This window comes from Passer montanus, unplaced genomic scaffold (assembly GCF_014805655.1).
Source record: "Passer montanus isolate IOZ18808 unplaced genomic scaffold, ASM1480565v1 scaffold9, whole genome shotgun sequence".
Taxonomy (NCBI): Eukaryota; Metazoa; Chordata; class Aves; order Passeriformes; family Passeridae; genus Passer; species Passer montanus.
The window spans coordinates 9988816-10013969 of record NW_024374367.1 but is presented as its reverse complement, the minus strand read 5'-3'; the positions used below and the strand labels follow the sequence as shown (position 1 = coordinate 10013969).

The window sequence follows — 25154 nt, the reverse complement described above, 5'->3', positions numbered from 1 at the left end:
CACGGTGTTTTAATTAGAGAGAGGAAGGAAAGAAACCCCGGCATCCAGGCGCTATAATGTAGCGTCGCCTGTTTGGGGGGGCGGGGGGGAAAGGGGGGAGAAGAAAGTGCTGGGGGGAGGGTGGGGGGGGCAGGACAAGGGCTACAAGGGCAAGGGAGAGTCGCCGGGTGCCCCCCGGGGCAGCGGACACCTTTAGGGGGTGGCAACTTGCAGAACTTCTCTTCGCTGAGCACGGGGCTTTTTTGTTATTATTATTTTTAATTTTTTTTTTTTTTCAGCAGCGAATTCAAGTCCTGGACACGACTCCCTCCGCATTTATTTAAGGCTAATCACCAGTTACCCTGAGAGGGGAGAGGGCTGGAATTAAACTTAGTTTAATTAACATTAATACACTGTCCTAATTAATGGGTTGGCTATTAATTTATACATGCTGGAGAGGCTCGCAGATAAGTGACAATTTATTAATTATCTTCCAGCTCGGTTGCAACGGAGCTGATTGCAGATGGGTTGCCAAAATAACTCGAGCATGGTTGCGTGGTAGTTGCTTTAGAGAAAAAAAAAATCATTCTCCCCCTTCTTAAAAAAAAAAAAAAAAAAAAGGAAGAAGAAAAAAAATCCTCACGCTCATTCGGAGTGGCTCTTCTAACCCCAGCAAGAACTGGAGCACTCTTTTCCACCCAACTTGTGAATCGCACTTGCCTTCTAATTTGCCACATGCAAAACGATTCCTCTGCTTTGCAAGTTGCTTTTTAAGAAGGGAGAGAGAGAGGAAAAACCCAGCTCGCACACGAGCGATTTGTGCGTCTTAAACTGGAAGGAAATTGTGCGTGGAGAGGGGGGGCTCGTCTTCCTCTCTCTGCCCCAACCCACCGCGCTCCAGCCCGGCGCCTCGGCTTGGGGAAGATCCATGGTGGCATCCCCATGTCATTCTGCTCAAAGTGACTTCATATGATGTCAGCTTTAAATGTTCGAGACCGTGATCTGACGCTCAGGAAGATGTTTGCTATCAAAATGTGACTGTGGCCACGCCGCGCTGCTTGGATGAGTCTCGCCGGAGCTGGGCAAAGGTAAGTGGTCCCAAGGCGAGCCCCGCCGCCCCTCGCCGTGCCCCCCGCCCCTGCTCCCGCATTTCCCGGACCGTGGCCATCGGTGGGGGTCGGCTGGGTGGCATTGGGCTGGGGAAGGTTTTTCTTTTTCTTTCCTTTTTTTTTTTTTTTTAATACTAACAAGGTCTAGCTTGCATGTTACTTTAGCGTGTTCCGCTTAATGAGCAGTAATCTGGTACCCTACGTGCCATTGTTCTTGAATATGTTCATTTGAATGTAAATAGGGAGGGGGTGCCGGTGGGGGGTGGGGTGGGGGGAGAACAAGGTGCTTATTAAATTGATTTGTCTCCTGGCTTTTCTGGAATGCAGAGCCGAGCGCGGGAGCGAGTCGCTGCTCACACCAAGTTCCCGCACGGCGGAGCGACATGGCGAGCCCGGGGTCGCTGGAGACGGTCATGCCTTCCTCCTGCCCCCGGCACGACGGCAGAGCCGCCACCGCTAACCCCTCCAAGACGCTGGCCTTCTCCATCGAGCGGATCATGGCAAAGACGTCGGAGCCCAAGCCGGCCTTCGAGGAGCGGCACGGCGGGCCGGGGCCGGAGCCAGGCAAGAAGCCGCTGAGCCTGTGCTCGCCCCTGCCCTGCGTGATCCCCATCCCGCCTCTGGGCTACGAGCTGCCCTCCAAGACTCTCAACTACTCGGAGCTGTGGAAGAGCAGCCTGCGGGGCGGCGCGGGGCTCTGCAAAGCCAACTGCGGCGTGTGCTGCAAGGCAGAGCTCGCCCTGGGCCAGCCCAGCGGCCGGCTCATCAAGCCGCAGGTCATCCACCAGGCAGGGGCCGTGCCGGCCGCCCCCCGCTCCCTCTACTACTTCAACTACCTGGACGCCGCGTACCACCCGGCCGACCTCCTGCACGGACAGCTCTTCCCGGCCGGCCTGCTGGGCGCCCCGTCGCCGGGGGGGCTCTCGGCCCACCAGAAGCTTTTCCTGCTGGAGAACGCCAAGCTGGCGGGGCTGGCGGCCGAGAAGCTGCCGCCGCCGCCTCCTTTCGCCCACAAGGAGCGGCTGCCGGGACACCTGGACCAGGTGATGAAGGAGGCGGCGGCGGCGGAGCGCGGCGGCCCCCCCAAGGGCCACGCCAAGATGGGGGGCGGCGGCGGCGGGGCGGCGGAGGGCAAGCCCAAAAACTTTACCTGCGAGGTCTGCGGCAAGGTAAGGGGGGCGCCGGCATCGGGTGGGGGGACCGGGGGCGGCGGCGGCGGCGGGGCCGCGCCTGACCTCGCCTTCCCGGCGCTTCCCGCAGGTGTTCAACGCGCACTACAACCTCACCCGCCACATGCCGGTGCACACGGGGGCCCGGCCTTTCGTCTGCAAGGTCTGCGGGAAGGGCTTCCGCCAGGCCAGCACCCTGTGCCGGCACAAAATCATCCACACCCAGGTAGGTGGGGGGCGGCCGGGTTGCGGGAGGCGGCGGCCGCCCCTGCTCTCCGCGCAGCCCCCGCTGACGGGCCTCTCGCACCCCGGTGCAGGAGAAACCCCACAAGTGCAACCAGTGCGGAAAGGCGTTCAACAGGAGCTCCACGCTCAACACCCACATCCGCATCCACGCCGGCTACAAGCCCTTCGTCTGCGAGTTCTGCGGCAAGGGCTTCCACCAGAAAGGTGAGCTGAGCCGGGACGCGCCATGAGCCGTCGCCCATCATTAGCGGGGATTAAACGCGGCGAGCCCTGCCCGGCTGGGGAAAGCGAGGGGCGCGGGCAGATCCGCCGCCGCTCCCAATTACTTTCCCTCTAAGCTGGGCCGCATCGCCGGGCAGTGCTGACGGTTCCCCCTAAATGCTTTTTAAATGAAAGGTGCCGGGCCTTGGTCCTAATCCAGAGCCCTCCGTTTGCCGCGGGTCAGCGGGCTGACCCTGCCTCTCATTTGTGCCGTGCCAGTTGCGCGCTGCTCCGCGCTGACGAGGACCGAGTTTGACAAGTGGGACGGGGGTGCGGGTGGAGACACTTCCTAATGCCCCCCTTACCTGTGCTCCGTGCGGTCCGGGCACCCTCGGGTAACTCCCTTTTCCATCTTTTTTCCTCTTTCGCAGGCAACTACAAGAACCACAAGCTGACCCACAGCGGAGAGAAGCAGTACAAGTGCACCATTTGCAACAAAGCCTTCCACCAGATCTATAACTTGACTTTCCACATGCACACCCACAATGACAAGAAGCCCTTTACGTGTGTCACTTGCGGGAAAGGATTTTGCAGAAACTTTGATTTAAAGAAGCACGTCCGAAAGTTGCACGACAGCGTCTCCAGCGCTCCTCCGCCGCGGGACCCTGGGCGCAGCGGGCAGAGCTAAGGGCCCGGCGCGCCGCCACACTCGGACCTGCTCCACCAGGCCAGCACTATTTATCCAAACCAGCCTTCGCTTCTCTGTCCTTTTCCCAGCGAGCTCAGCCGCCGGTAGCAAGCGACCCCGAGCCGCAGTTGTACATAAGAGGAATCTTATTTAACGGCGCGTTGCCGGGACGGGCCGGGCTGGCCGCCCCCCGCCCGGCGCCAGGACAGCGCTCTTTATACGTGTCTGTAAATCTCCATTTTAAATGTACGCTCGAATAAGTGAGGAATATATCTATATCTATATCTATCACGGGACAATAAACCGGCCCTTCGCAGGTGTCTCATTTCCCGGCCGGGCTGCACGGCGCTGTCCCCGGGGCCAGCGCGGCTTGCGGGAGCCGGGCCCGGCCCGCCGGGCGCCGTGAGCAGCACAGGAGCAAAAGGAGGGCGGGAGGGAGCCGGGCGGCTTCAGAGGGCTGCTGGAGCCCCCCGGAAAGGGGTCAGAGCCCCTGCAGGACCCCCGGCGGGGCTGCGCGAAGGGCGGCTCGGAGTTTCCCAGCGCCGCTTTTCGGGGCCGGTTCATTACGGCGTGTTTAAACCGCTCCTGAATGACTATCTTTCCTTGCATGCAGATAAAATGATCTCACGCTTGCTTTCCGAGTAATGACCCAAATTAAGAGAGAAAACACAGACCCTTCAAACCGCATTACATTAATCTAATCACTCCCAGCAGGCCTCAGAAACTCTTTGTGATCAGAATATGGATAATCAAGCACTTGGATTACACTAAATATTCCCTTCTCATCTCCCCCCCTCCCTCACTTTTAATACGCAAGTGTCTATTCCGGCCACGTCGTTAGGAACAATATTATTCTAGCGGAGAAAGGAGATTGAGGAGGCCGGGCGTGTGCGTGCTGCTCGGGCCGGGCTTGCCAATGAAGAGGGGAACGAGAGAGGCACCGAAATGCCTGGGGACGGCGTAATGGGGAGCTCACCTTTCTCCGCTTAATTGAGTGGTTAAATAGAGGGAGGCGAGGACGAGCACAGCTCGCCGCCGAGCGCAGGAACGGGAGTCAACCCCTCGCTCCGGGTTTCTGGATTCATTATTAGGCTGCGATGTTCTCCAAGGAGCGGGCTGGGGGCTGGGGCCGGGGCTCCGGGTCCCGCGCTGCCGCTGTAGAGACGGGGCGAATTTAGAGTTGCTCGGGGTTTGCATTTTCTTAGTGTCGGAAATAGCGTTTTGACCGTTGGAGGAGCGAAAAAGAATGTCCAGTGATCCTGGCAGCGGGGAAAGACCACAACTGAATTTGTTTAAAAAAAAAAAAAAGGGGGGGGGGGGGGGGTTTTGGGTTAAAGGAAAATTTAAAAAAAAAAAAAAAAGAGGGGGGGGGGGGGAGTTTTAGGTTAAAAGGAACATTTAAAAAAATGAAAAAAAAAATGCAAACCCCGTCACCGCTAAGTCACCGCTCCGGAAACCCTGTCAGGGGGAAAGGGTCCCGCAAGGGAAGGGGCTGCGGCTGAACCCCCGGCAGGCGGGAGCCGAGCCTGGCTCTCCCGCCGCCGCGACAGACGGGGCGGGACAACCCACGGCCGGGGACAGCGGGAGGGACCCCTGGCTCCATGAGGACACTGTGCCGGGGGCGGACACGGCACGACGAGGTCCCGGAGGACGGGAGCGCGGCGTGCGCATCCCGAGGGATGCCTACGGAGCCGCTCCCGCTGCCAGCTCCGGGGGAAGCGCCGCTCCCTCCGCACCTCGGGCGCCGGGAAGAGGTCTGGGCTGGCAGCCGGGAGCCGAACGCGGGAGCCAGGCGCGGCTGCGGGCCCCACAGACAGCGCGCAGGCTGCTTCCTCAGCTCTCCTGATGGGCGAGAGCAGTGCGAAACCCACTCCCGGGAAGGGAATGAAGGAAGTGCGGTTTTGTGGCATTTTTATAAAAAGCGGCGTTGTTTACAGAGCCGTCTGGGGGGAGGGCGGCATCCCCGTCACGGCTGAGGGCATTTTGGGGGCACCCTGAAGTGCCGTGTCCGCCGCCGCTGGTGGGCTCGGTCCCCTGGCCCCTCCTGGGGCGGTGGGCAGCCCTCCCCGGGCCGGCTGTCGCTCCGGCTTCCCCCGGTCTCGGACGCACCGGGAAGGGGCCGCGCTCGCCACCGGCCGGCCCCGGCCCCCCCCGGCTCTCTCTCGCCCGGATCCCGGCACACACAAGCCGCAGATCGCGGGGGAGGGGCGGCTCTGTCAGACACACACGCCAGAGACTCCAATTATCTTCTCCCTCACAAGATGTTTCTGCTGTCCACGACTGCTCACACTTCGGCACTCTTGCCAGCAAGCCTCAATAACACAAAACCCGCACAAAAAAAACCCCTTTCCCGGCGCCGCAGCCGCGCACACAACAGATTGAGCGGTGCCGGTGCCTCGGGGGGAGGGTTAGAGGTGCCTCTGAGCAGGGAGCGACGTGCCAGCGCCTCCGTGCTTCCCCCTGGGCCCGCCCGGCCCGGCCCGGCGCTTCCCCGGCACCGGGCGGCTCCCAGGTGCGTCCCGGCACCGGGAAGCGACCAACCTACAAGGCAGCTGCGTTGCCCTTTTCCCTGCACTCCGCTCTCCAAACGTCTGAGCAACCGGTTTGCTGCTAGAAACATGTTAATTGCCAACGGAGCTCATTAAGGCATGCACATGCAAAACACAGCGAGGGAGATTAAATGGACAAAAGCGCAATAATGAACTGTCAAAAATCGGACCCATCTACACGACCAGGAGCACTCAAGAATGAGGCATTTAGAGGCAACAAAGGATTGTCTGGGACAGGAAGAAAGGACGACCTAGACTTTTGTTTAGTCAACACAATTGATTACAAATGAGAGATTAACAGGATAGCTTCAGAGTTTTTTTGAAGGAGGCAGAAGAGAAAAGTCCAATTAAGTGCACCGAATGTTAACTACATTGATTTCCACGGCCAGCGCTGGAGAAATTCTCATTAAACCATCCCTGGCGATCCCTTTTGGAAAGTAATTTGTCTCCCTGATGGAGCAGAGAAAGGGAGCCATGTAAAGAGAAAGAAGCGCTAGTTCTTGGCACAATGAGCTTAGGAGACACACTGGAAAGAGCCAAAGGGGGAGTTAATGAGCATCTGACAAGCCGCTTGGACCCGGGCCTGGAGAGCAGCGATGAAAAGATGGAATTGGCCAACAACTATTCTTTATATCAAACATAAAAAGGCCAATCTGAAACAGCGCTGCTCAAAGCTGGTGGGGAAGAAAAGAAAGGCCCCCAGTGAGGGGTGGAGTGGAGGGCTCAACTGCCCCATTGGGACGGGGGAAGAAATGCGCTGGCATGTCCCTCTCCGAGCGAGCGGAGCTGCGGGCGCCCGGCCCCACCGCGGGCGGGCGCGGCAGAGGGGCCCGGCAGCCCCGGCCCGGAGGCGCTCGCACGGACCCCAATCGCCCCAGAGCAGCCGAGCTGGGCACAGGTTTAAGAAGTTATCCCGCGGAGGGAGATCACGGGCCGGCCCAAATCACGGCGGCCCGGCTCTCCCCGAGTCCCGCCTTCCCCCTGCCCGGGGCTGCATTAGCCCGACCCCTCCCGCTGCGGCCCCCCCGGACCGCGCACCGCGGAGCGCAGCGCAAGGCAACGCGCCTCGTGTAGACAAGGCTCGCTCGGAGGCTCTTAAATCAGATTAGAGCTCGTTAATAACAATTTTGGCTTAAGTCTGTATTGACTTAGGTTTAGGAATGGCTTAGCACTTTCGCTTAAGTCAACACCAGGGCTAAATTGACGCATGCCTTTCCCAAACCGCCGTGTCCCCCAGGACGCCCAGGTGCCCGTAGGACTTGTCCTTCTGCCGCTTTAAGCCGTTTTACGGAAGTATTTGTATGATTTTGAAGCAAGCCTGCCGGGCCTCGACTGTGCCAGCCCACCCCTGGATGTCATCCACGAGGGTCCCCTCCAGGGATGGGTTTCACGGACCTCACCCTCCTAGGGTCGCGATCAGGGCACTTCTGTTCTTTTAGGCTCCTGCTGGCAGCCCTCGCGCTCCTTCCCCAGCCCCCATGGTGTGGCTCCTGCCCACTCCCAAAACACCTCCTCATGCCTGTCTCCTCCGGTCCCCTCCAACCCCTTCAAATTCATACCCTGGGTACCCCCAGACAGCCGCGGCTGCATTGCCACCCACAGCCGAGTTCTGTGGAGAACCTGAGGCTCCAGGGGCAGCTGCCCGGCACCCGAGGGAAAAGACGGGTCCCAGCAGAGGGATTCCCTCCAGCCGGGAGCGACATCGGCCACAGCGAGGGCGACAAAACTCCCTGCCCGGCTACTTTAGACCCATTAAGAGCCACATGCAGGTGGGATGGCAAGGGACAGGTGGACCCTGGGGCTGTGCAGGCGGAGGGGGCCACCAGCAGGGAAAGGCACCCACCCCTCGGACTGCCACCCTGGAGCGGTTACCGCGGTCACCCCACGGCCTTCCTGTCCGGAGGATTCCTGCACTCAGACCTCGCACACGGCCAGCTTTACCCCAACCACTCACCCTCCCACCTTCCCCCTTGCTGCCATCCTCCTCACCTCCTCAGCAGCCCTCTCACAGGTACGGTGCTGTGCTGACCAACACCGTCACCTCGGGACCTTAGAGAAGGCACATAAGGGGGAAAGGGAAGGGGAAATTCCCTTATCAGCTCGTTTCTACCACACATCCTGATTCTCCAGGTGACGCTGTCCCAGCTTTTAACCCCACTCCTAGCCTACTCTTATTGCTAACCCTGCCGAGCTCAAAGCCGTAGCCTCGTGTTATTTGTATTTATCTCATTGATTTACTGCAATTGCTTAATTGATTGAATTACGGGCAACACGTGCCCTCAATTAAAATTTAAAAAAAAAAAAAAAGGAAAAGAGTACATTTAGACTTCTGTGCTCTCTGTTTCACGGGCTTCTCCTCACAAGGTGTTGAAGCTGCAGCTGGGCCGTGTGGCTCAGCCCTCAGGGAGCCTCGGGTGTGCTCCCCAGGGAGCACAAGCAGCCGTTCAGTGCGGGTGCTTCAAGTACCAGTGATCTTAAACTCCGCTTTAAAGTGACTCTGGTAAGAGCGTGTTTAGTCACCCAAGCACCTTTTTGTCCCAAATGGGTACAAAACGCTGTCAGACACAGACCACAGAAAAGGTCCGCTCCCGGAATTCTGGGTATATAAGCCCGAAACAACAAAAAACTTGACTTCTACAAATATTTGCATCTTTGCCGTCTTCTGCGTTGGCAGAAGCAGCAGGCTGATGACAAACTTTAAAAGAGATCAGATCCGGGCGCAGAAGTGCTCCCAGCCGATGGGACAAGGAGTGGGCACCTGGCTGGACCCACTTCTCCTCTCCCGGCTCCTCGCCGAGCCTCTGGGAGCATCCCCGGCCCGTCCCGGGCCGCCCCAGCCCGCGGGCAATGCGCTCGAACAGCAGCGGTGGGGGGACAGTGGCAGAGCCCGTCCCGAGCCCAAACACAACGGGGATGGCGCTCTGAACCACTTGGGAGACCAGGTATTTTCCTACATCAGCGCCACTGCAATGGACACGATTGTCCTGTGAAGGGCTCAGGCAGAGAGCACCTGAGAGCTCCTGCAGCCGCGTTCCCGAGGTCCCGCTGTCTGATACTCCTTCTACTGTCTTCTCACTGCTGCCAGCTGCCAAGATATTTCACATAAATAGAAGCTTTCTGATTTATTATCAGCCTCTCCCTTCTGATTCATTATGTTAATGAATCGAGATATTACCAAAACTGGATTATCGTATCTATCAATGAACCCAGCAAAAGAAAGCTAATTATAGAGGAAAAAGTCAAGTGTACCCGGAAACTTAATACAAAGAAACGTCCGAGGAATAGAGCAAAGCGGCTGCAGTAGTTTAAGCACCCTCTAAACACAGATTCCAGTTGTCTGGGGACCGCGACACTTTGGGTCACATAGGGATTTACGAAAACGTTTTATACCCTTAACATTATTATTACGAGCGTTTCCAAGGAATCCAACCGGCTGCCCAGAGCTTTCCTGGGAATCTCGGCGCCGTTGAGTGAGGGGGAAAACACACACACACACACACGCACACAGTGCTTCCCGTTCCCTCTCCCGGCGCTCCGCTCCCGGGGCCGCGCAGTCCCCGCGCCCCGCTCGGACCCCCCGCCTGCGCTCCCCCGCGCCACAGCGACTCCTTTCCCACCGGGCAGCCCCCGACAAACGGGGTTTGGTTTGTTTGGGGCTTTTTTTCGTCCCATGCTTTCTCCCCTTCCCGCTTGGCTCGGCGTGTCCCCGGCTCGGAGCAGCGCTGCCCCTCGGGCAGAGCCCGCAGCGCGGCCGCGGAGCGCAGCGCGCAGGTTCGGCGGCGCTGAACAAAGCTGCCGGCATGTGCTTCACTTTGAACGCATCACCCTCCAGAAGCTTTTATTGAGCAACAGTCAGAGCTCCGTGAATGAAGCTATTGGAACACATACGAACTAAATGGGTAAAGAAAGGCGAGTCTGGTCACCAAAATTACGTTTCTCATTTCCCATTCACCGCAGCGAGGCAGGTACTTATTTACTGCGGCTTCAAGCTACGGTAATTAGTAAAGGAGACTGTAATTTACCTAAAGGAAGGCAATTTTTCCCTTTTATTAATTTACAATAGATTTGTAAAATAATCTTACAGCAGCTGGTTCTGCTTGAATCTGTTTCAAAAGTGTGATGTAAATAGTGTCTCACACTATTTTGTTGCTTATTAGGGTTTTCTGGTAGGTGATACGACTGAGAGTGAGGGGAAAGAACACCACACATTTATTTTTAAGATTATCATCACAGCGATAAAACTTACGGGAAGAAGTGAGCATACTTTCTACCCGTATGCGTTAAAAACACACGTATTCAAAGTAAGCCAAATGTAAAAGCTACAACTGGAAGGCTACAAACACAGCGGGTACAGCTTAGCGCATTTTCAAGAGCTGTTTTAACTGTGTTTAAAAGGAGTAGCAAATTCCCAAATTAAATCACCCTATTTATAGCAAAGACAAAGAGTTTCACACAGCAGGAGGATGTACTAAAGAACCATTTTCCCCCACCTGTTTCCTTAGCAAGGGTAATTTTCCTAGTAATCGCGTATCTGAAGTAATTTAGTTTATACTTTATGAAACAATAGGAAGAGTGAAAATAATCGATTTTTCATCAGTAAACTTCTGAGATTTTAATCTTCACTCAGCAGATTAATATTTCATATCAGAGTCAGAGGAAAATAAACACCATACCTAAGCAAAGTATTTATCACTGGCCTGCTCACTGTTCACACTTGGCTGCAGCAGGCACCAACTGACATCCAACTCATCCATGGAATGGAACACTGATCAAAGCTTTATTTCAACTGTAACACAGTATATCCATGGATTATAATCCTTGAGCAAACAGAATATCACAGTAATGAAGACCTTAGCATTACAAATATGTTAAAACAGCTTGCATTTGGGGTGATATTTAAGGTCAAGTTGTATCTGAACACAAGTATTAAAATATTATGAAAATTACCATTATGGAGTAAATAATGTTTTCTTTCAGATATAACCTCTAAAAGTACATTCCATTTTAAATTTGGTTTTCTTATTTTTCAGTACCAACAAGCTCAAACTGAGCATCTACATCCCCAACCTGCTCTATGTGAATGAAAAAGACAGAAATCAAGAACTATAAGCTCAGCCTAAAAATCAGCTTCCAACTTCTATGAAAAACATGACCCTGAATAAATACAATCAAGAGGATACCATAGTGTCAGATACGCATCTAAACCAACTTACTATTTCAAATATACTCTCAAATTAAATTAATAGGCTTGTGGAAGATTCTGCAGAGTAAGAACTTTCTTATGTTAGGGAAAAGTAACATGCCTTGCCTTCTGCTCCTGCCCCCACAGCCAGAATAACTGAGAAAGTAAAAAGCTTGGGGATGTGTATGGTAGAGGTGACAAGATGGGTGAACAGGCTGTGCTCCTGGGTTAGGATTGGGGTAACTCATCTGTGCATTAACCTAGAAAAGTATGATTAATTATTTCTTCTTGCAAGATACTAAAAGATTAACTTACAAACAGGAAAACCTTTGGGTTTTCTCACTGCTCTTTACTCAGTTGCTGTCCCCTACCTGTCAGAAAAGCACAGGAAGCAACAGGCCCCTAGGACCACTGCACCTTATGTTTGCATATATTGTAACACAAAAGGGCAAGCAGCAAGTCAAGACTATAGAGTAACAAGTTTGGGGGGGTGGTTTTTTTTTTTTGTTTGTTTTTTTTTGTTTTGTTTTTGTTTTGTTTTTTTGTCCTTTTGGGGGATGTGGTGAGTGTTATTTTTGAGAAAAAAATTTAGTCACAATGAGTAGGAAATTACAGAAGATATATATGATGTAATTTCTATTTTTATATATATATATATGTGCTTGGGATAAGATAGGGCAAAATTACATAGAATCAATATGTTTGAAGTAACTGCCTAGCCTTGGTGAAGAATACCCATTCTTCACCAAGATCCATTCAGGATCTCATAGAAGACCAATATTAAATCATATTAGTACAAATCATAAGGGGGATTCTTCAATTTTTTTTTAAAGCACACCAAAATTTAATACTTGCTTTCTCAAAACTGTGTCTATAAAAAGGCAAGTATCAAGCTAGCCCAGCCATGGCAAATTAAACTCAACAAATCTAAGCAGATCAGGAGATACCATATAATTATGGTCCCTTGCCACTGCATGCCCCAACTCAGACATTTGCCCCTGCCCCTATTACTGTGCTATTTCACAGTCACAGGCAATTGCATTTATTTGTTTCAAACCACAGGCCAACATGAAGGCCCTTGTCTCTGAGAACAGTCACCTACACATATTCCTGCTTTAAATGTTTCTCTCCATTCAGTATTTCTTTTCCTGGACATGTTCCTACATAGTTTTCCTTGAACTGGTTGTCCTATTGCTTCTACAGTGATGCTGCAGGAAATAAAATTAAATTCCTTCTTTGCAGATATTTTTATTTTACTCTCAGGCATGCTATGTGAGCACCTAACTGCAGCAGGGTAACCACCCTGGCCCTGCTTGCAGGTGCCTTTCATGCATGTTGCCAAATTCTCACCCATGGAGCTGCCGTGCACTCGATGTCCACACACCCAGATCTCCATCCAGGGGAAAACACCAGGGCAAGGAGAGAGTGAGAACCTGCATTGTGTCCCACAGGTAAGGCAGAGTCAGAAGAGATAAAGACTCAGATTATTTGCATGTATAAAGTACTTAGGGGCACAGATTTTTGTTGAAGTGATTTCCCTTTGGATGCAAAGAACAGGACGAGTCCCATTCTTTGTTAGTAACTAACTGCTCATCCATCCCTTCATTCTGAGTATCATGTATAATAGGTTTTCCCTTCTTCTGTGCTCAAATGGTTCCAATTATTTGCTTTTTAAATGTGAGCTCTACAACTGTAAGATCCATACACATTCCCACTAAATCAGATTGAGAATCACATTGTGAGTTTACAGAAGAAAATATTACCAAGTTGTCTTTGTGACAGAACACTGAGTAGGTATAAAATTGCAATGGTCTCTATGCCAAGTTTTTTTTAAGCTCTCAGCTTGTAAGATGAAAGCCTAATTTGATATTTTTGTAGTTATATAACAGTTCTAATATTTTGTGACATTTTGTATTGTGACACTATAGATGAAATTGTCATCGGACTGACACCCTTTACTGTTTATTCCTTAATTACAACTGTTAACAACACTGCAGAGAAGCGTGCTAATCTGCCATCACATATTATGAAAACAACGTTATTGTTACAAACACCAACACCCACTCAACAGGATAATTCTAAGATGGCAGTTTCTGTAAAAAGTTATCAGTTTAATGGACACTTCAATAGAAAAAGTTTAAAATGAACTCCTAATATTCCTGTGAAAAATATACAACAATTTAATATTGCACCTAAAGTTTTGATTTTATTGTGTCAGTGATTCCTTGTGCTGCATAGGGATATAATGTTTTTTGAATAGTGGAGTCTCTCTCTCTGTATGAAGATGCATAGCTCAGCTAACTAGCAGACTAATAATATTTGCAATAATTACATTTTCACATCCTCAGACACTGGTAGAGGTACTTTTTTTCCCCTTCTACTTCCAGGTTGTGGGTGAAATGATGTTGTTGCAAGAGATTAACTTTTAACAGCATATTGACTCAAGCCCAAGTTCCTAACAATAAAATAAATTAATATTTTATCAGCTTCTTTTGCTTAGGAAAGAAATTTTCTGCAGGCCATGTCACACACCAAAAAGGATCTTCCACTGAACTGACACTTTTAGAAGTTCTGTACCAGTGAATTTTTCATACCAAGTTAGCTCAGTACAATTAAAACTCACTGATACAGCACCTCTGTAGGAGGAACCTGGGAAGCTGTTCAATGGCTGAAAAATGAAAATATTATATCTTCAACTTCTGTACACACTTTGCTCTTGGAAAGCCACTGCCAGTTACCTTTCAGTTTGCTTCTTTCAAACTTTTCATGCCTCAGAAAAAGTTCTCATTTGTAGATTATATCAGCAGAAAGAAAATAGAATTAGGAGCAGCCTAGAAGTAGCAAAAAGCCCTAGAGATTTGTTTGCCCACCTGTTAGACAACAAATACAATGTAGGCAGAAGGAGGTTGGGAAAAGCTGCCTGGAGTGAGGTGTATGAGTGAGGAAAGTGGCAATGACAAAAAAAAAAAACCAGGGAAAACAAGATGCAGAAATTGAAGTTTGTTCCTTCTACAACTGCTCTTGTGAAGGTTCTTGCACAGGCTCCTGGTGCTAAAGCAAGGCTACTCTGATGCACAGGCTGCCTTTTCTGCTAACAGTAAATTCCTCCTTTCTGCCTCACCCAGGAGCAGGCATGCAGCACAGATGACTGAAGCGAAGAAGGATAATGCAAGAATCTGTCTTTACTTATCGCACTTATATGTAGAAGCAGAGGATTAAAAATAACATAAAACTCTTCTCACACTGAAAAGCCAATTGCCTTGGTGGAAATTTATACACCAATGTTTCTCATTCTTGATCCTAAAAGTCCATTTGAGGATTGCTTCTCTAGTACAGAATGAAAATAAGGAATTGTACACAATGCAACAATGGAATGAAATGATCCCATATAATTAATTTTCATTTAAATTATTTACATTTCAGTTTAATGGCATGATATTCTGTTGCCCAATCTGGATGATCTTCTCTGCTTAAGTGATAAATTACAAAACAAAATGAAACTAAAATGTTTATTTTTGTGAATCTTCTTCAGGGTAGTTTATGCTCTGCTTTGTACCTTTCATTTTCTTAAAGCCAATAGGAACTTCTGCTCTTCCTAAAAGAAACTCTTCCCATTTGGGAAGGGATTCTTTTATTGATGCCCAATAGAGAGTCTGAGAAAGATATAAGAAAAAATAAACTTAATTTCAAAATCTGTGTCAGCCAGTTTAAAACAATATAGAAATGCAATGCATTATTAAATCTTACTTTAAAAGTAAAGCAATTCAGAAAAGAACAATGTACTTAACATATGAAATTTTTAATCTCATCTATGATACAAAATATCAGCTTGGAAATATTTCATTCTGCAGGACAAACTGTGAAGTGACTGAATGTGCCCTCTTGTGGTAAGCAACACACCAGTTTAGACCTTACAGTACCTTTAATAAACTATTTTCCATGATTATATACTTTTCCAAAAGCAGCTTTTATATTTAAGTATGTATGTTACTGGAATTTCATTTTGCAGTGGAAAAAATTTAGAAATGAAGGCTGCCCCTTTACCAATGTAAACTGATTATTCTAGAAAAATTTACAGTACTATGCAGAACTATAGTGCAAAAATTTTAGACTTGATAATTCACTGATGAAGTAATCATATCCAGTATTTGGATCACAAATTAAAATAATAATAAAAGGTGATGTATATTGAGTGAGTGGTCTAGGAGAATCACTGTGGATCATTTAACCCTTCCTCTTGCTTTACACTGTGCCTCTGAGTAATAAATTTAACATATTATTATCTGTGTTGTTACTCATTCATAATTTCTGTGTTGGTATCCTAAGGATAAGTGTTTGTAGGATTTTCAGGAAAATTTTAAGTGCCAGGTATCATTTTCCTCCCACAAAATAACGTGATCTAAGAACTGTGCTAAGATAGCACTTTACTCCATCCATGTATGTATTTATTGCCATTGATGTCCATTCAGAAAAATGTAATTCTGCAACAGAAAACAGTTATGATACATATGTAGTGAGCCTTTTTTCTTGACTTAAGTATATAATGAAGGAGAAGTGCAGAGTAAAACTGAAGATCTCCCTGCACAGTATTAGATTCCTGGCTAATCATTTTGATCCTTACATGTAACTCAGATATAACTATGGCTCTTGCAGGTTTACAAAAATATTTTCTTCAACAGATTTACTCAAAGAATCTTTTTTGACAAGCATATGTGCTGTCACACAAAACTACTCCGACTCAGCAAGCTGGGGATCCATTATAGCCATAACTTTCAGAGTATATTAATACAGACACATGTATGGCTGAGTGAAATATGCTCAGAAGTGTTTTGGAACAAAGCACGCACAAGAATTTTGTACCATGAAAGAAAGTTTTCTTTTTCCACTATTTATAGCACTCTTCTCTAGAAGCATAAAAAAAAAAAAAGCTGAAATAGGATCTTCTCCTTCAAATAGTAACTCTGTTCTCTCCAAAATTTCACCACTGCTGCAGAGTGCAGACATTCTGCAGCCAGGAGCAGTCACTCTGCAGCCTCCAGTTTGTGCTGACTTCACTCGAGGAGCAGCTTCACACCTACCATGGACTAAGTGACCCAGACTACTCAAGAGGTGTCTCTGAAGTCACTGAAGATCTAAAACTACCTCTCAACACAGTCAAGACAGGTTTAATGTTTAATATTAGTAGGTTGGCATCTTCCTTAGCATCATTCAAAATGTACAAGTATTCAGGAAAGGATGTACCCCTTTGCCTAAAAATGTCTAAAAATAAGAAAAAAGCCACGGAAGGGGCAAACCCAGTGTGCACCCTGTCACAGCCACAGCAGGCTATTTACAAATGCAATGACAGATGAAAACTTTGAACAGTAACCAGAACAAGAAGTGATGCCTCTCCTTTAAGTAGTAGCCTAAGCATGCCAACACTTGCCCAGCAGGTGTGAAGCTGAGGTACAGCACACCTCTCTTCAGAGCTGACAGTGCTCAAACCTGGCCCTTGGCCCTGCTCTGACAGAGCCCCAGCACCCAAACCAGCACAGGACACTCTGCCCTGTGCCTCTGGGAGCCAAGCCACCACCCAGCACAAACACAAACCACTGGGGCAAGAAACAGATGGGAATCTGCTCAAATTTTTATCTTGAAGTAATGTTTTAGGGACTGCAAATTGAGAAAAAAAACCCAAACCAAAACCCAGAGCGTTCCTGCTGCAGTACTTTTCATAAGCTTCCATACAACTCTAAAATAATTGATGTGAAATTTTCTCTGTTCATGCTGATAAACTGCTGACCCTGAAATGTCAAGATGACAATCTGTAGTAAACTGAGAATGAGATGACCATATAAAACAAACTAAATAGCTCTGACATAGTAAACACAGTAATCTTCTAATACTCACAGTATTGATTTTTTATATTTGACTTAATTTTTAAATAGAAGTTTGTATAGATCTGAAAGCTGCTAAATATTTCCACCAGAATGCTCCAGAATCTAGGGACCTTGTCCCAGAATTTAGGTTCAGCTTGCTACACAGTACACAGGCCTTTGGCTATACCAGTCACTGGATTTTAAAATCAATTATTTTCACTTTAAGAACATGCTTCAGGGGAAAAAAAAGGCAAAATATTTGGTAAACAGCAAATGGAAACAAATGAAAAGACAGAGTTCTAGGACTTACTTCTAACTTAACAGTATCAGGATGTGGAAGTAAATACATTCTTTCTTGCAGCCTTTTTTCTGCTGCTTCTATATCCTAAAACACAAGCAAAGCACATTTTAAAAACAAGCACTGGGAAATTTAAAAGAAAAATACACACATAAAGACATTTAAATAACTAAATAAACCCATTACAGCTAAACAGCATTCAAAAATTAACACTGAAGTTCAAATATTTGTTTAGTCACTCTGAAATCCAACTTGTACTACTTAGACTAACCCTACAGCTGCTAAATGTGTTTGCTGCACCTTTTTCATACAAGAGTACATTTCACAGCCAAGTCAGACTTTTGCTGTAAACACTGCTATTCTCTCTGGACACCAGGGTAAATTAGTTAAATTCTGTTGTACAAAACTTAAGGAAATTGAGGGCAACAGAACATCTTTCTCTGTGCTGCATAAGACTGAAGTATGTATTCTAGCTACTGTAACTGTAAAGCAACCAGGCAAATTATGTGCAAGATCTTTACTTCTCAAGACAAAGATGACTTGCTAATATGCATGCATAACATGTGCACATAAATGTAGAGCTGCAGCAAGCTGTTCACCAGACAAGCTTGGATGACAATGCACCTCAGATAGTTTTCTTACAAAAAAAAATCAGTATTTGGGTTTCTGCTTGTCCAGCGGATGTGTGCTGGATTCACAGAAGCCCAAATAAATCTTTTTAAAAAGAAACAACCAAAAAAATCAACAGCAACAAACAAATCAAAGCATGCTCCCAAAGTAACCACCCTCCCCCTTTAAAGTTCTGACCTGTTCTTGTGGGCTTAGTTCCATACCCAAACATTGAAGAGATTGAGTGGTGGGCAGATGAAGAGAGACAGAAAGGGACGTGGGAGTGGGGTGTGAAGAAGCCAAAGCTGAACAGAGTGGAGGGGGAAAGAAAGTATAGCAGATGGCAGAGTTGGGAGCAGAGAGCGGGTGTGAAGAGTACAACAGAAAAACTAAATGAGAGAGGAAATTCCCCAAAGGGACTTCCCAAATATTCACCACCACTGCTGCTGAAAAGAAGAGTGAGATTCTGGAGGAGCATATCCACAAGAGAGACCAAACATGATTACTCGTATTGAATAATAGCCAGTCTGAATACATCAATAAGTAAACAGTGTTCAACTCTAGTTTAGTTCAGTAGAGTATGATTAATAACAGCAAAAACTCAGCCCTGCTAAAGTTTAACTTAGTGACACACACAGTCAGATTGTTCAATTTAGTGTTCATCTTATTTCATTAATTCCTTTTACAATATTCTCTTGTAAATAATTACAAACCTAATCCAAGTAAAATTGTTCCTCCCTTTTCTACAGCAAAATCCATACCACTGTAGGAAGCCAAAGGATGTCTGAGAAAGGGTAAACTAATTCTCAGATTTATCCAAATTCTCACAAGCAGCAAATGGATGCCCCTTCTCAGGTGAGAAAAGACTAATGGGATAAACATATAGAGGGAATAGGAAAAAGGACACAGGCCATTTGAAATCATGATGTCAAAATAACAGAGTCCAGCACAGATTTAAGTGACCTGAGCAAGGAATTTCTCTGTTGCACATACTGGGGACAGACACACACAAACAGCACCAAAGGAAGCTCGTATCAGAATGGCTCAGGCCAAGTCTGGAGAAGTTATCCCCACAACAAAGCATACTGAATAAAGGATCACCCAGTAATGTTCACCTCATATTCTTCCACTGGATTTTCCTCCTTTCTGATTCCTTCTTCCTAATTACTGTAGGAATTTTAACAGGGAGGTAGAAGAATATCAATCATTACTTCTTTATAGACTCAGCCAAGTAACTGGAATGTTTATGGTGATGGGAAATGAAAGTCTTTCAGGCAAGAAAGGAGACAGCAGTTGTGCATATATGTTTAGTAGAGAAGGTCACTTTGGCATAGCCTAGATATTGGACGTGTCTTTTCATTGCTCACTCCAGTTTGTGTTGTGCAGTCTATTGTCATTCAGAATACTGATTTAATGACAGACAGTGAAAGAAATTTTTGCTGGAAGGTGTAGTATGCTTTAGAAAATAACTGGAACTACTGAAAGATTAGATGGCATTTCTTGTGTGTGTCTACACAACTGGTAAGCTTTGTAGGAAAAATAAATCCCTGTCATCAATATAAAAATAAATACATCAGCAGTATAAACTTCTTTGGAAAAAAACCAGCTAATCTAATATGTCACTGTACTGAAAAAAAGAGAGCATCTTACAGTGCTTCCCCTAAAACCACAAGGACTGGAACAAAAACAATTCAAGACCCTTCCCCAGAGGTAAAATGGAATGCATGACACATGCATTGCTTTTAGGGGACCAAATTCAGCTGTCACTTATATTGATATCAGTCTGGCACAATCACACTTAAATAATTCTGGAATTGCATGCCCGGGAAGGAAAGCAAATTTGTTCTAAATTACCTTTCCAGTACTAATTACTATATAGCATACTCTTTCTTTTCTATTTCATGCTACAAGCTGTTGCACAGTAATACATATTTCTAAACACAAGAAATATCACTGAGAAACAAATGTCATAAATTAGATTACAAATACTAGTCTAATTTCTGCTTTTATTACGACAACATTATATAAGCACCAAATGATACAGATTTCCCTAATCTGCAGTCTCCCTCTAAAGACATTGAGGAAAATACTCTGATAATTATGCTAAAATGCTGAACAAATGCTTATAATGTCAAAATTTCAATTAAAAAAAAAAAGGTTAGTTCCTTGCTTCCTACTGATTAGAATTTAAATTAATTTTAAAATCTTTCCTGTGCATAAATTCCAACTAGCACAGAGAAAGAAAAATGGCTTTTGCTATGATCTATTACTGAAAACAACTGATTTTGCTTACACGCAGAAAACCAGAAATGCAAATAAAAAAATAACACTTCGTCATGTCCATGTATTTTTGAGTAGGCCAAATCAACAACTCTCCACATGGTAACTGTGAAATGTACAGTGCCTGGTATCAGGAACAATATTCTGAAGCTGGCACATTAATCAGTCTTGTTTTCAAGCTTCTCATATATTATGCTGCATAGATTTTTTTTTCCTGTTTTCTTCTGTTATCAAAAAGCATCTGCAGGAGTGCATGCTTGTTAAAACTAGGATAAAATTAATAGATTTAAATTGATTTATGCTATTTTATCCTGCAACAGAATTTGTTTTGATACATATGTTTTTGCTTTTTTTCTGTACAAACACCAACATTTTTGACACTTGAAAGGAACAATTTTGAGGATGTGACAGAAGATAGCAAATATCTGTTTAACTGCAGAAATATTTACACTCTGTATATGTCTGAGCTATTGTTACCATTTACACTACAATATAGCTTTCAGGATGGAGAAATAAGACTCTGCATTTATTGTGTTTGCCTGTATATGTAAACTGAGAATGCATTCATAAACACAAATAATTTATAGAGCCCTATATTTATGAAGTAAAAATCTAACCTAAAATGCCTATGGAAAATAGGAGTCATAATGGCTGAAATTACTAAATCAACGGAGCAGGAGCTAGGGAAAAAATAACCAAACCATCAATTTATCCTCAGCCTCTCACTGAAGAACCTACACTTGGTATACAAAATAAAGAGGGGCTTGATTGCCCCTGTCCAGAATGTGCCAAGTTCACCAGCCCAAGCTGAAAAATCTTCTTTGTCACAGAAGAGTTATGAAGGCATTCCTGGCTAACTGTTCTTCATGTCTTTCCCTCTCTAAATAAACCTCTCTTTTAAATACACTCTAATGCAATAGAATTATATCCACCCAAAATGTGAACATTTTAAATCTGAACCAGGCTCTGCAAGAAAAAAAACAAAGAAATTCTGGTGACACGAATTAATCTTGTAATTTTCTAGAGTAAAACTACTTTTTCAATAAACACAACACATGCATTATGGACCCTTAATAAGTAGGAGCTTAAAGAAAAGGCACAGTAGGTTCAGTTTTCTGCTGCCTCCTGAAAAACTGACACACATTTTTCAAATGCATCATGTCAGTGGTCAAATGCACCTCTTCAAACTCAGATGCCTGAGCTAGGGGCTCCAGAGGAGTATTTCAGTCCCTGCCATCAAACTCAGATATTTTTAATTGCCTAGGAGACAAATCTTACCTGAATATTTACAACAGGTATGCAGAACAGCTATGAACATTATTAATGGTGTCACCCCCGTGAAGGGCTGGAAACACCAAACACTGCTTTTACAGACGTGCAAGCAAAATGCTTGAAGTCACTCTACACCTCTTTAGAGAAAAATATTAAACTGAGAACCTTTTCCACAACTTAACCACAGCAGGAGAACAGCTCCTACCCTTGGCCCAAAGCCCTGTAGCCTGGTCAGCCCATTTCCAACCACACCCGCAGCACAGAGGGGCTGTGAGTCCTGACAGACCCCCAGGTTCTCTCAGGCAGACATGTACTAGCATGTGTTACATCACTACATGTGCTTAAAAAAAATAAAAATACATAGTAGCAGCTGCCACCATGAGGCTTTTGTAAGAAGGGCACGGGAAACAGGTAGTGATGCCATCGGATAATAAAGACTTGTCATTTAATACTTTTTGTTCAAGTTCCAGGAGAGGGAACCATATAGAAGAGAATTCAAATGACAACTACAGAGCAAACACTTCTCTTTTTTTTTATTTTTTAATTATCTAAGCTACATAACCGTGACATTTTGATACGGTTCCTGGTAGTTGCAGAAACTTACATTTAAAAGTGCTGCATTCCTTTTATGAGCTGCATCAGCTGCTTGAGTTTGCCATGTCTTTTTAGTCTTTTTGTCTCTTAGATAAGTCTCCATCTGCTGTAGCAGCTCTGATCTCTGAGACAGTCTACAAAGGAAAACATTTTGCTAAGTGGGTAGAACATTTTGCTCAGGAGCTAGAAAATAACCTTTTTACCTTACCCAGTTTTCTCAAAACTACGGGGCTAATTAAGCCGGCTGCAGGGTGGGTGTGCTGGGGGAGGGAAAAGGTACAGGCAGGCATCACCTGCTGTGCTTGTACCAAGCTAAAACGTTGCAACCAGCAGTCCTCAAATGCTGAGGTGCTTAGAAGCACTGAATATCCCCCAAGAAGGAAAGACAGGGTGGGTTGGGGTGACTTGAGCAGTACCACATTTGCTCACTGGCATGTACTAGTTGTTACAAGAAAAGTAAATTTTCCTGAATCACTACTGTATTTGCCTCACAATTTGAGTTTACAGGGCAACAAAAAAACAACTCTATAATTGAGGCATTGAGTGAGAGAATCCAATTACCTCCACCAAACAGGAATTTAACAGTGACAGGCTGACAATGGAGATCTTAAACCAGTACCACCATAGGAAGTCAAAAACCTCATCAACCTAAATACCCTAAACGTCAGGCCAGGATGCAAATTCCCATGGTTCCTGAAGGAAGAGTGCCACCTCCTGGAACTCCAGCCCCTTGCTGCAGCACCACTGTGCTGTGCAGAGCTCAGATCCACTGGCACCGAGGGTCGTGGGCAGGGAGGGAGAATATCACAAACTGCTGAGAGGCAGAGCACAGCTACTCACATCTCCTCGTGTCTTCTAGCAAGGTGAACCTCCTGAGCCAAACAGGATGACATCTTCAGTTGTTTGCCCCAGTTTTGTACTCTATAAAAGAAAAGCCAAGTGACATTAAAGTCTTCTGAAGATGTACATTAATGTACAACTTCCAGTATTAAACAATTCTGGTTAAAAAGCTGCACACATGATACATGTCAGCTATCTACACAAAACCTGCCACAAGGCATTGCTACAATTTGCTTTGAATACATTCACACTACTAATGTTCACAATATGCTTTACGAAAATGCTACTGTTTCTAATAGTTTATGAAAACCAAATTTGTTTCAGTTTCAGATCCAGCACTGAGTTTTCTCGAGTTTCAGATGGTAACCACACACACACTTAATGCTTACATAAATTGACTATTACTGTTTACATTACTGATTTCTGGCTTTTATCACGTTACACTGAACACATTTAGAGTTGTAAACTACTTCTCACAGATGCAGGGACCTGTTCATAGGAAACTATGTTTAAATTGTTTAGAACTTAATGGATTTTTTTCTGAGCTATAAAGGAGATAACTGCCCACTGATGCAAATAAAGATCCTACAGCACTTTTCAGAAGACTGAAAATGTTTTGGCTATTTTTTTTTCACCTCAGAGGTGACTGTGTTTTTACTTTAAGTAAAATTAAATAACTTGTCACGTGTTGATAATGTCAAAGGGTGGGAAAACCAGAAGAGCTCATCAAGACAACATGAGGTAAGGCCTCCTCACTATCATGTGTCACACCTAAGTCTGAAACCAGCGGTTTACACGAGGCCTCTGCTGACGCTGGGGTGCATCTTCTAGGGAGGGATGTTTTATCACACTAAAACACCAAGCCTGGTCTTGCTTCACCTCCTTTAACACGGAGCACATCCCTTCAGCGCTCCTTCCCTCGTGCTCTTTGCGGCACACCTTTACCGGCGACAGCAGAAGCCAGAGCAGCCCGCCGCCCGCACCTCCTGTCTTTAAGGGCGCCCACAGCTTACAACAGCAGCGACACACCGGCACCACCGTGCGTGACAAACCGGCACCAGCCCGAGCATCCTCCGCCCGCTGCCCCGGGCAGATGCCAAGGCCTGAGGCAGCCCGGGACGAAGCTCGGCGGGCAGTCCCCGGATCCCCGGCAGCGCCAGGGCCGAGCACGGCACCGGCGGCCCCGGACCCGCGGCCGCTCCGCCTCAGGCCGCGGGAGCGCCACGGCCGCAGCGGGGCCGCGCACCGCCTGCGCCCTACCACTGGGAAAGAGGGGGGGAGGATGGATTTACGATCCCTTTGAAAGGTACCATCCCGTGTGATTACGGGAGAACAGGTCAGGAAATAAAAATAAAACACCAAATACACTAGCTAGTTTACCTTTAGCCTCGCCGGCTTCGAAAAGCAAAGCAACCAACCGCAATGGTCCCCGGGACGTCTTGAAACCCCCCGCCCTCGCTGCCATGGAGACGGCCGGAAAGGTGGAGCCGAGCTGTGGCTTCGGTGGGCGGGATCAGCGGGGGCGGGAACGGGCTCCGCCCCTGGGATTGGAGGAGGGAGAGGGAGCGGGGCCAATCACGGCGCGGGGCGGGAGCGCGGGGCGAGGCGCGCGGGGGTGCGGGTGCCGCGTGCCCGCGCTCCCCTCACGGAGCCGGCGGCCCGGGCCCCAGGAGCTCCTGCCGGGATTTGTGTTTAAAACAAGCGTTCCTCCCTCTGTGCGAGGCGCAGCTTTCCGTGACCGGCCCGGGAGAGCGCCCGGCAGCGCCAGCCCGCCTCTCCATATGGTTTCCAAACATTCTGGTGCGATCCTGCCTGTGTGTCAGCCTGAATTCTTTCCCGGCCTCAAGGCTGAAGAATTGCTGAGGCGATTCTAGTCCTTTATATGCAAACTTACATCAAAATATACTCTAAACGAAAAACCACAATTCATCCATCTTTGTTTTCTGTAAATGTTTTGTCCTTCACAGAAAACACAAATTCCAAGCTAGATAAAGCTGAAAAATATTTTTTATTAATTTCATTGGTGCCCAATAGATTTATGCACATGTGCGGCTGTGGATTTCTAAAAGCTGCTCTGAAAGTGCTTGTCTTGCCTAAATGTTTTCCATCTAAGTATTCTCTCACCGTAGTTTGACAACTAATCACAAGCCTTTCTTATTGCTGATCAGAAGCTGTTTCTTGTGTTTTTTCATCTTTATATTTTCTATTTTTCCCCCCCATTTTATATTTCTGCAACAAATTCACACATTCACTTCATGACATAAGCAGTTCTTTAATGCA

General features: G+C 46.9%; 2 protein-coding genes across 6 annotated transcripts; one reads left to right on the top strand and one right to left on the bottom strand.

Annotated features, from left to right (window-relative positions):
• Positions 1 to 640: 640 nt before the first annotated feature.
• FEZF2 (FEZ family zinc finger 2) lies at positions 641 to 3695 on the top strand. Its single transcript, XM_039695570.1, has 5 exons — positions 641 to 1067; positions 1416 to 2257; positions 2349 to 2483; positions 2575 to 2707; positions 3136 to 3695. The coding sequence occupies exons 2-5, from the start codon at positions 1472 to 1474 to the stop codon at positions 3390 to 3392; spliced, it is 1311 nt and encodes a 436-aa protein (XP_039551504.1). The 5' UTR covers positions 641 to 1067; positions 1416 to 1471; the 3' UTR covers positions 3393 to 3695.
• Positions 3696 to 10704: 7009 nt separating this feature from the next.
• CUNH3orf14 (chromosome unknown C3orf14 homolog) lies at positions 10705 to 24379 on the bottom strand. Of its 5 annotated transcripts, none has more exons than XM_039695404.1 (5): positions 24255 to 24379; positions 22875 to 22955; positions 22045 to 22168; positions 17292 to 17366; positions 10705 to 14776 (listed from the first exon to the last, which is right to left on the bottom strand). In XM_039695404.1, exons 2-5 carry the CDS (start codon positions 22925 to 22927, stop codon positions 14633 to 14635), a joined length of 396 nt encoding a protein of 131 aa, XP_039551338.1. In that variant the 5' UTR covers positions 22928 to 22955; positions 24255 to 24379; the 3' UTR covers positions 10705 to 14632. The 5 variants fall into 5 exon arrangements, with proteins under 5 accessions (XP_039551338.1, XP_039551337.1, XP_039551341.1 ...); XM_039695403.1 differs by lacking the exon at positions 24255 to 24379 and adding an exon at positions 23754 to 24092; XM_039695407.1 differs by lacking the exon at positions 24255 to 24379 and adding an exon at positions 23888 to 24015.
• Positions 24380 to 25154: the final 775 nt, after the last annotated feature.

Bases quoted from the DNA above. Each gene is read 5' to 3' on its own strand.
- CUNH3orf14 (XM_039695404.1), bottom strand. From the start codon at position 22,927: ATGTCATCCTGTTTGGCTCAGGAGGTTCACCTTGCTAGAAGACACGAG. The intron at 22,169-22,874 runs GTGAGTAGCTGT...TTTCCTTTGTAG, and splicing joins GCTAGAAGACACGAGGAGAT to ACTGTCTCAGAGATCAGAGC. The intron at 17,367-22,044 runs GTAAGTTTCTGC...CTTGTGTTTTAG, and splicing joins GGAATGCAGCACTTTTAAAT to GATATAGAAGCAGCAGAAAA.
- FEZF2 (XM_039695570.1), top strand. From the start codon at position 1,472: ATGGCGAGCCCGGGGTCGCTGGAGACGGTCATGCCTTCCTCCTGCCCC. The intron at 2,258-2,348 runs GTAAGGGGGGCG...CGCTTCCCGCAG, and splicing joins CCTGCGAGGTCTGCGGCAAG to GTGTTCAACGCGCACTACAA. The intron at 2,708-3,135 runs GTGAGCTGAGCC...CCTCTTTCGCAG, and splicing joins CAAGGGCTTCCACCAGAAAG to GCAACTACAAGAACCACAAG.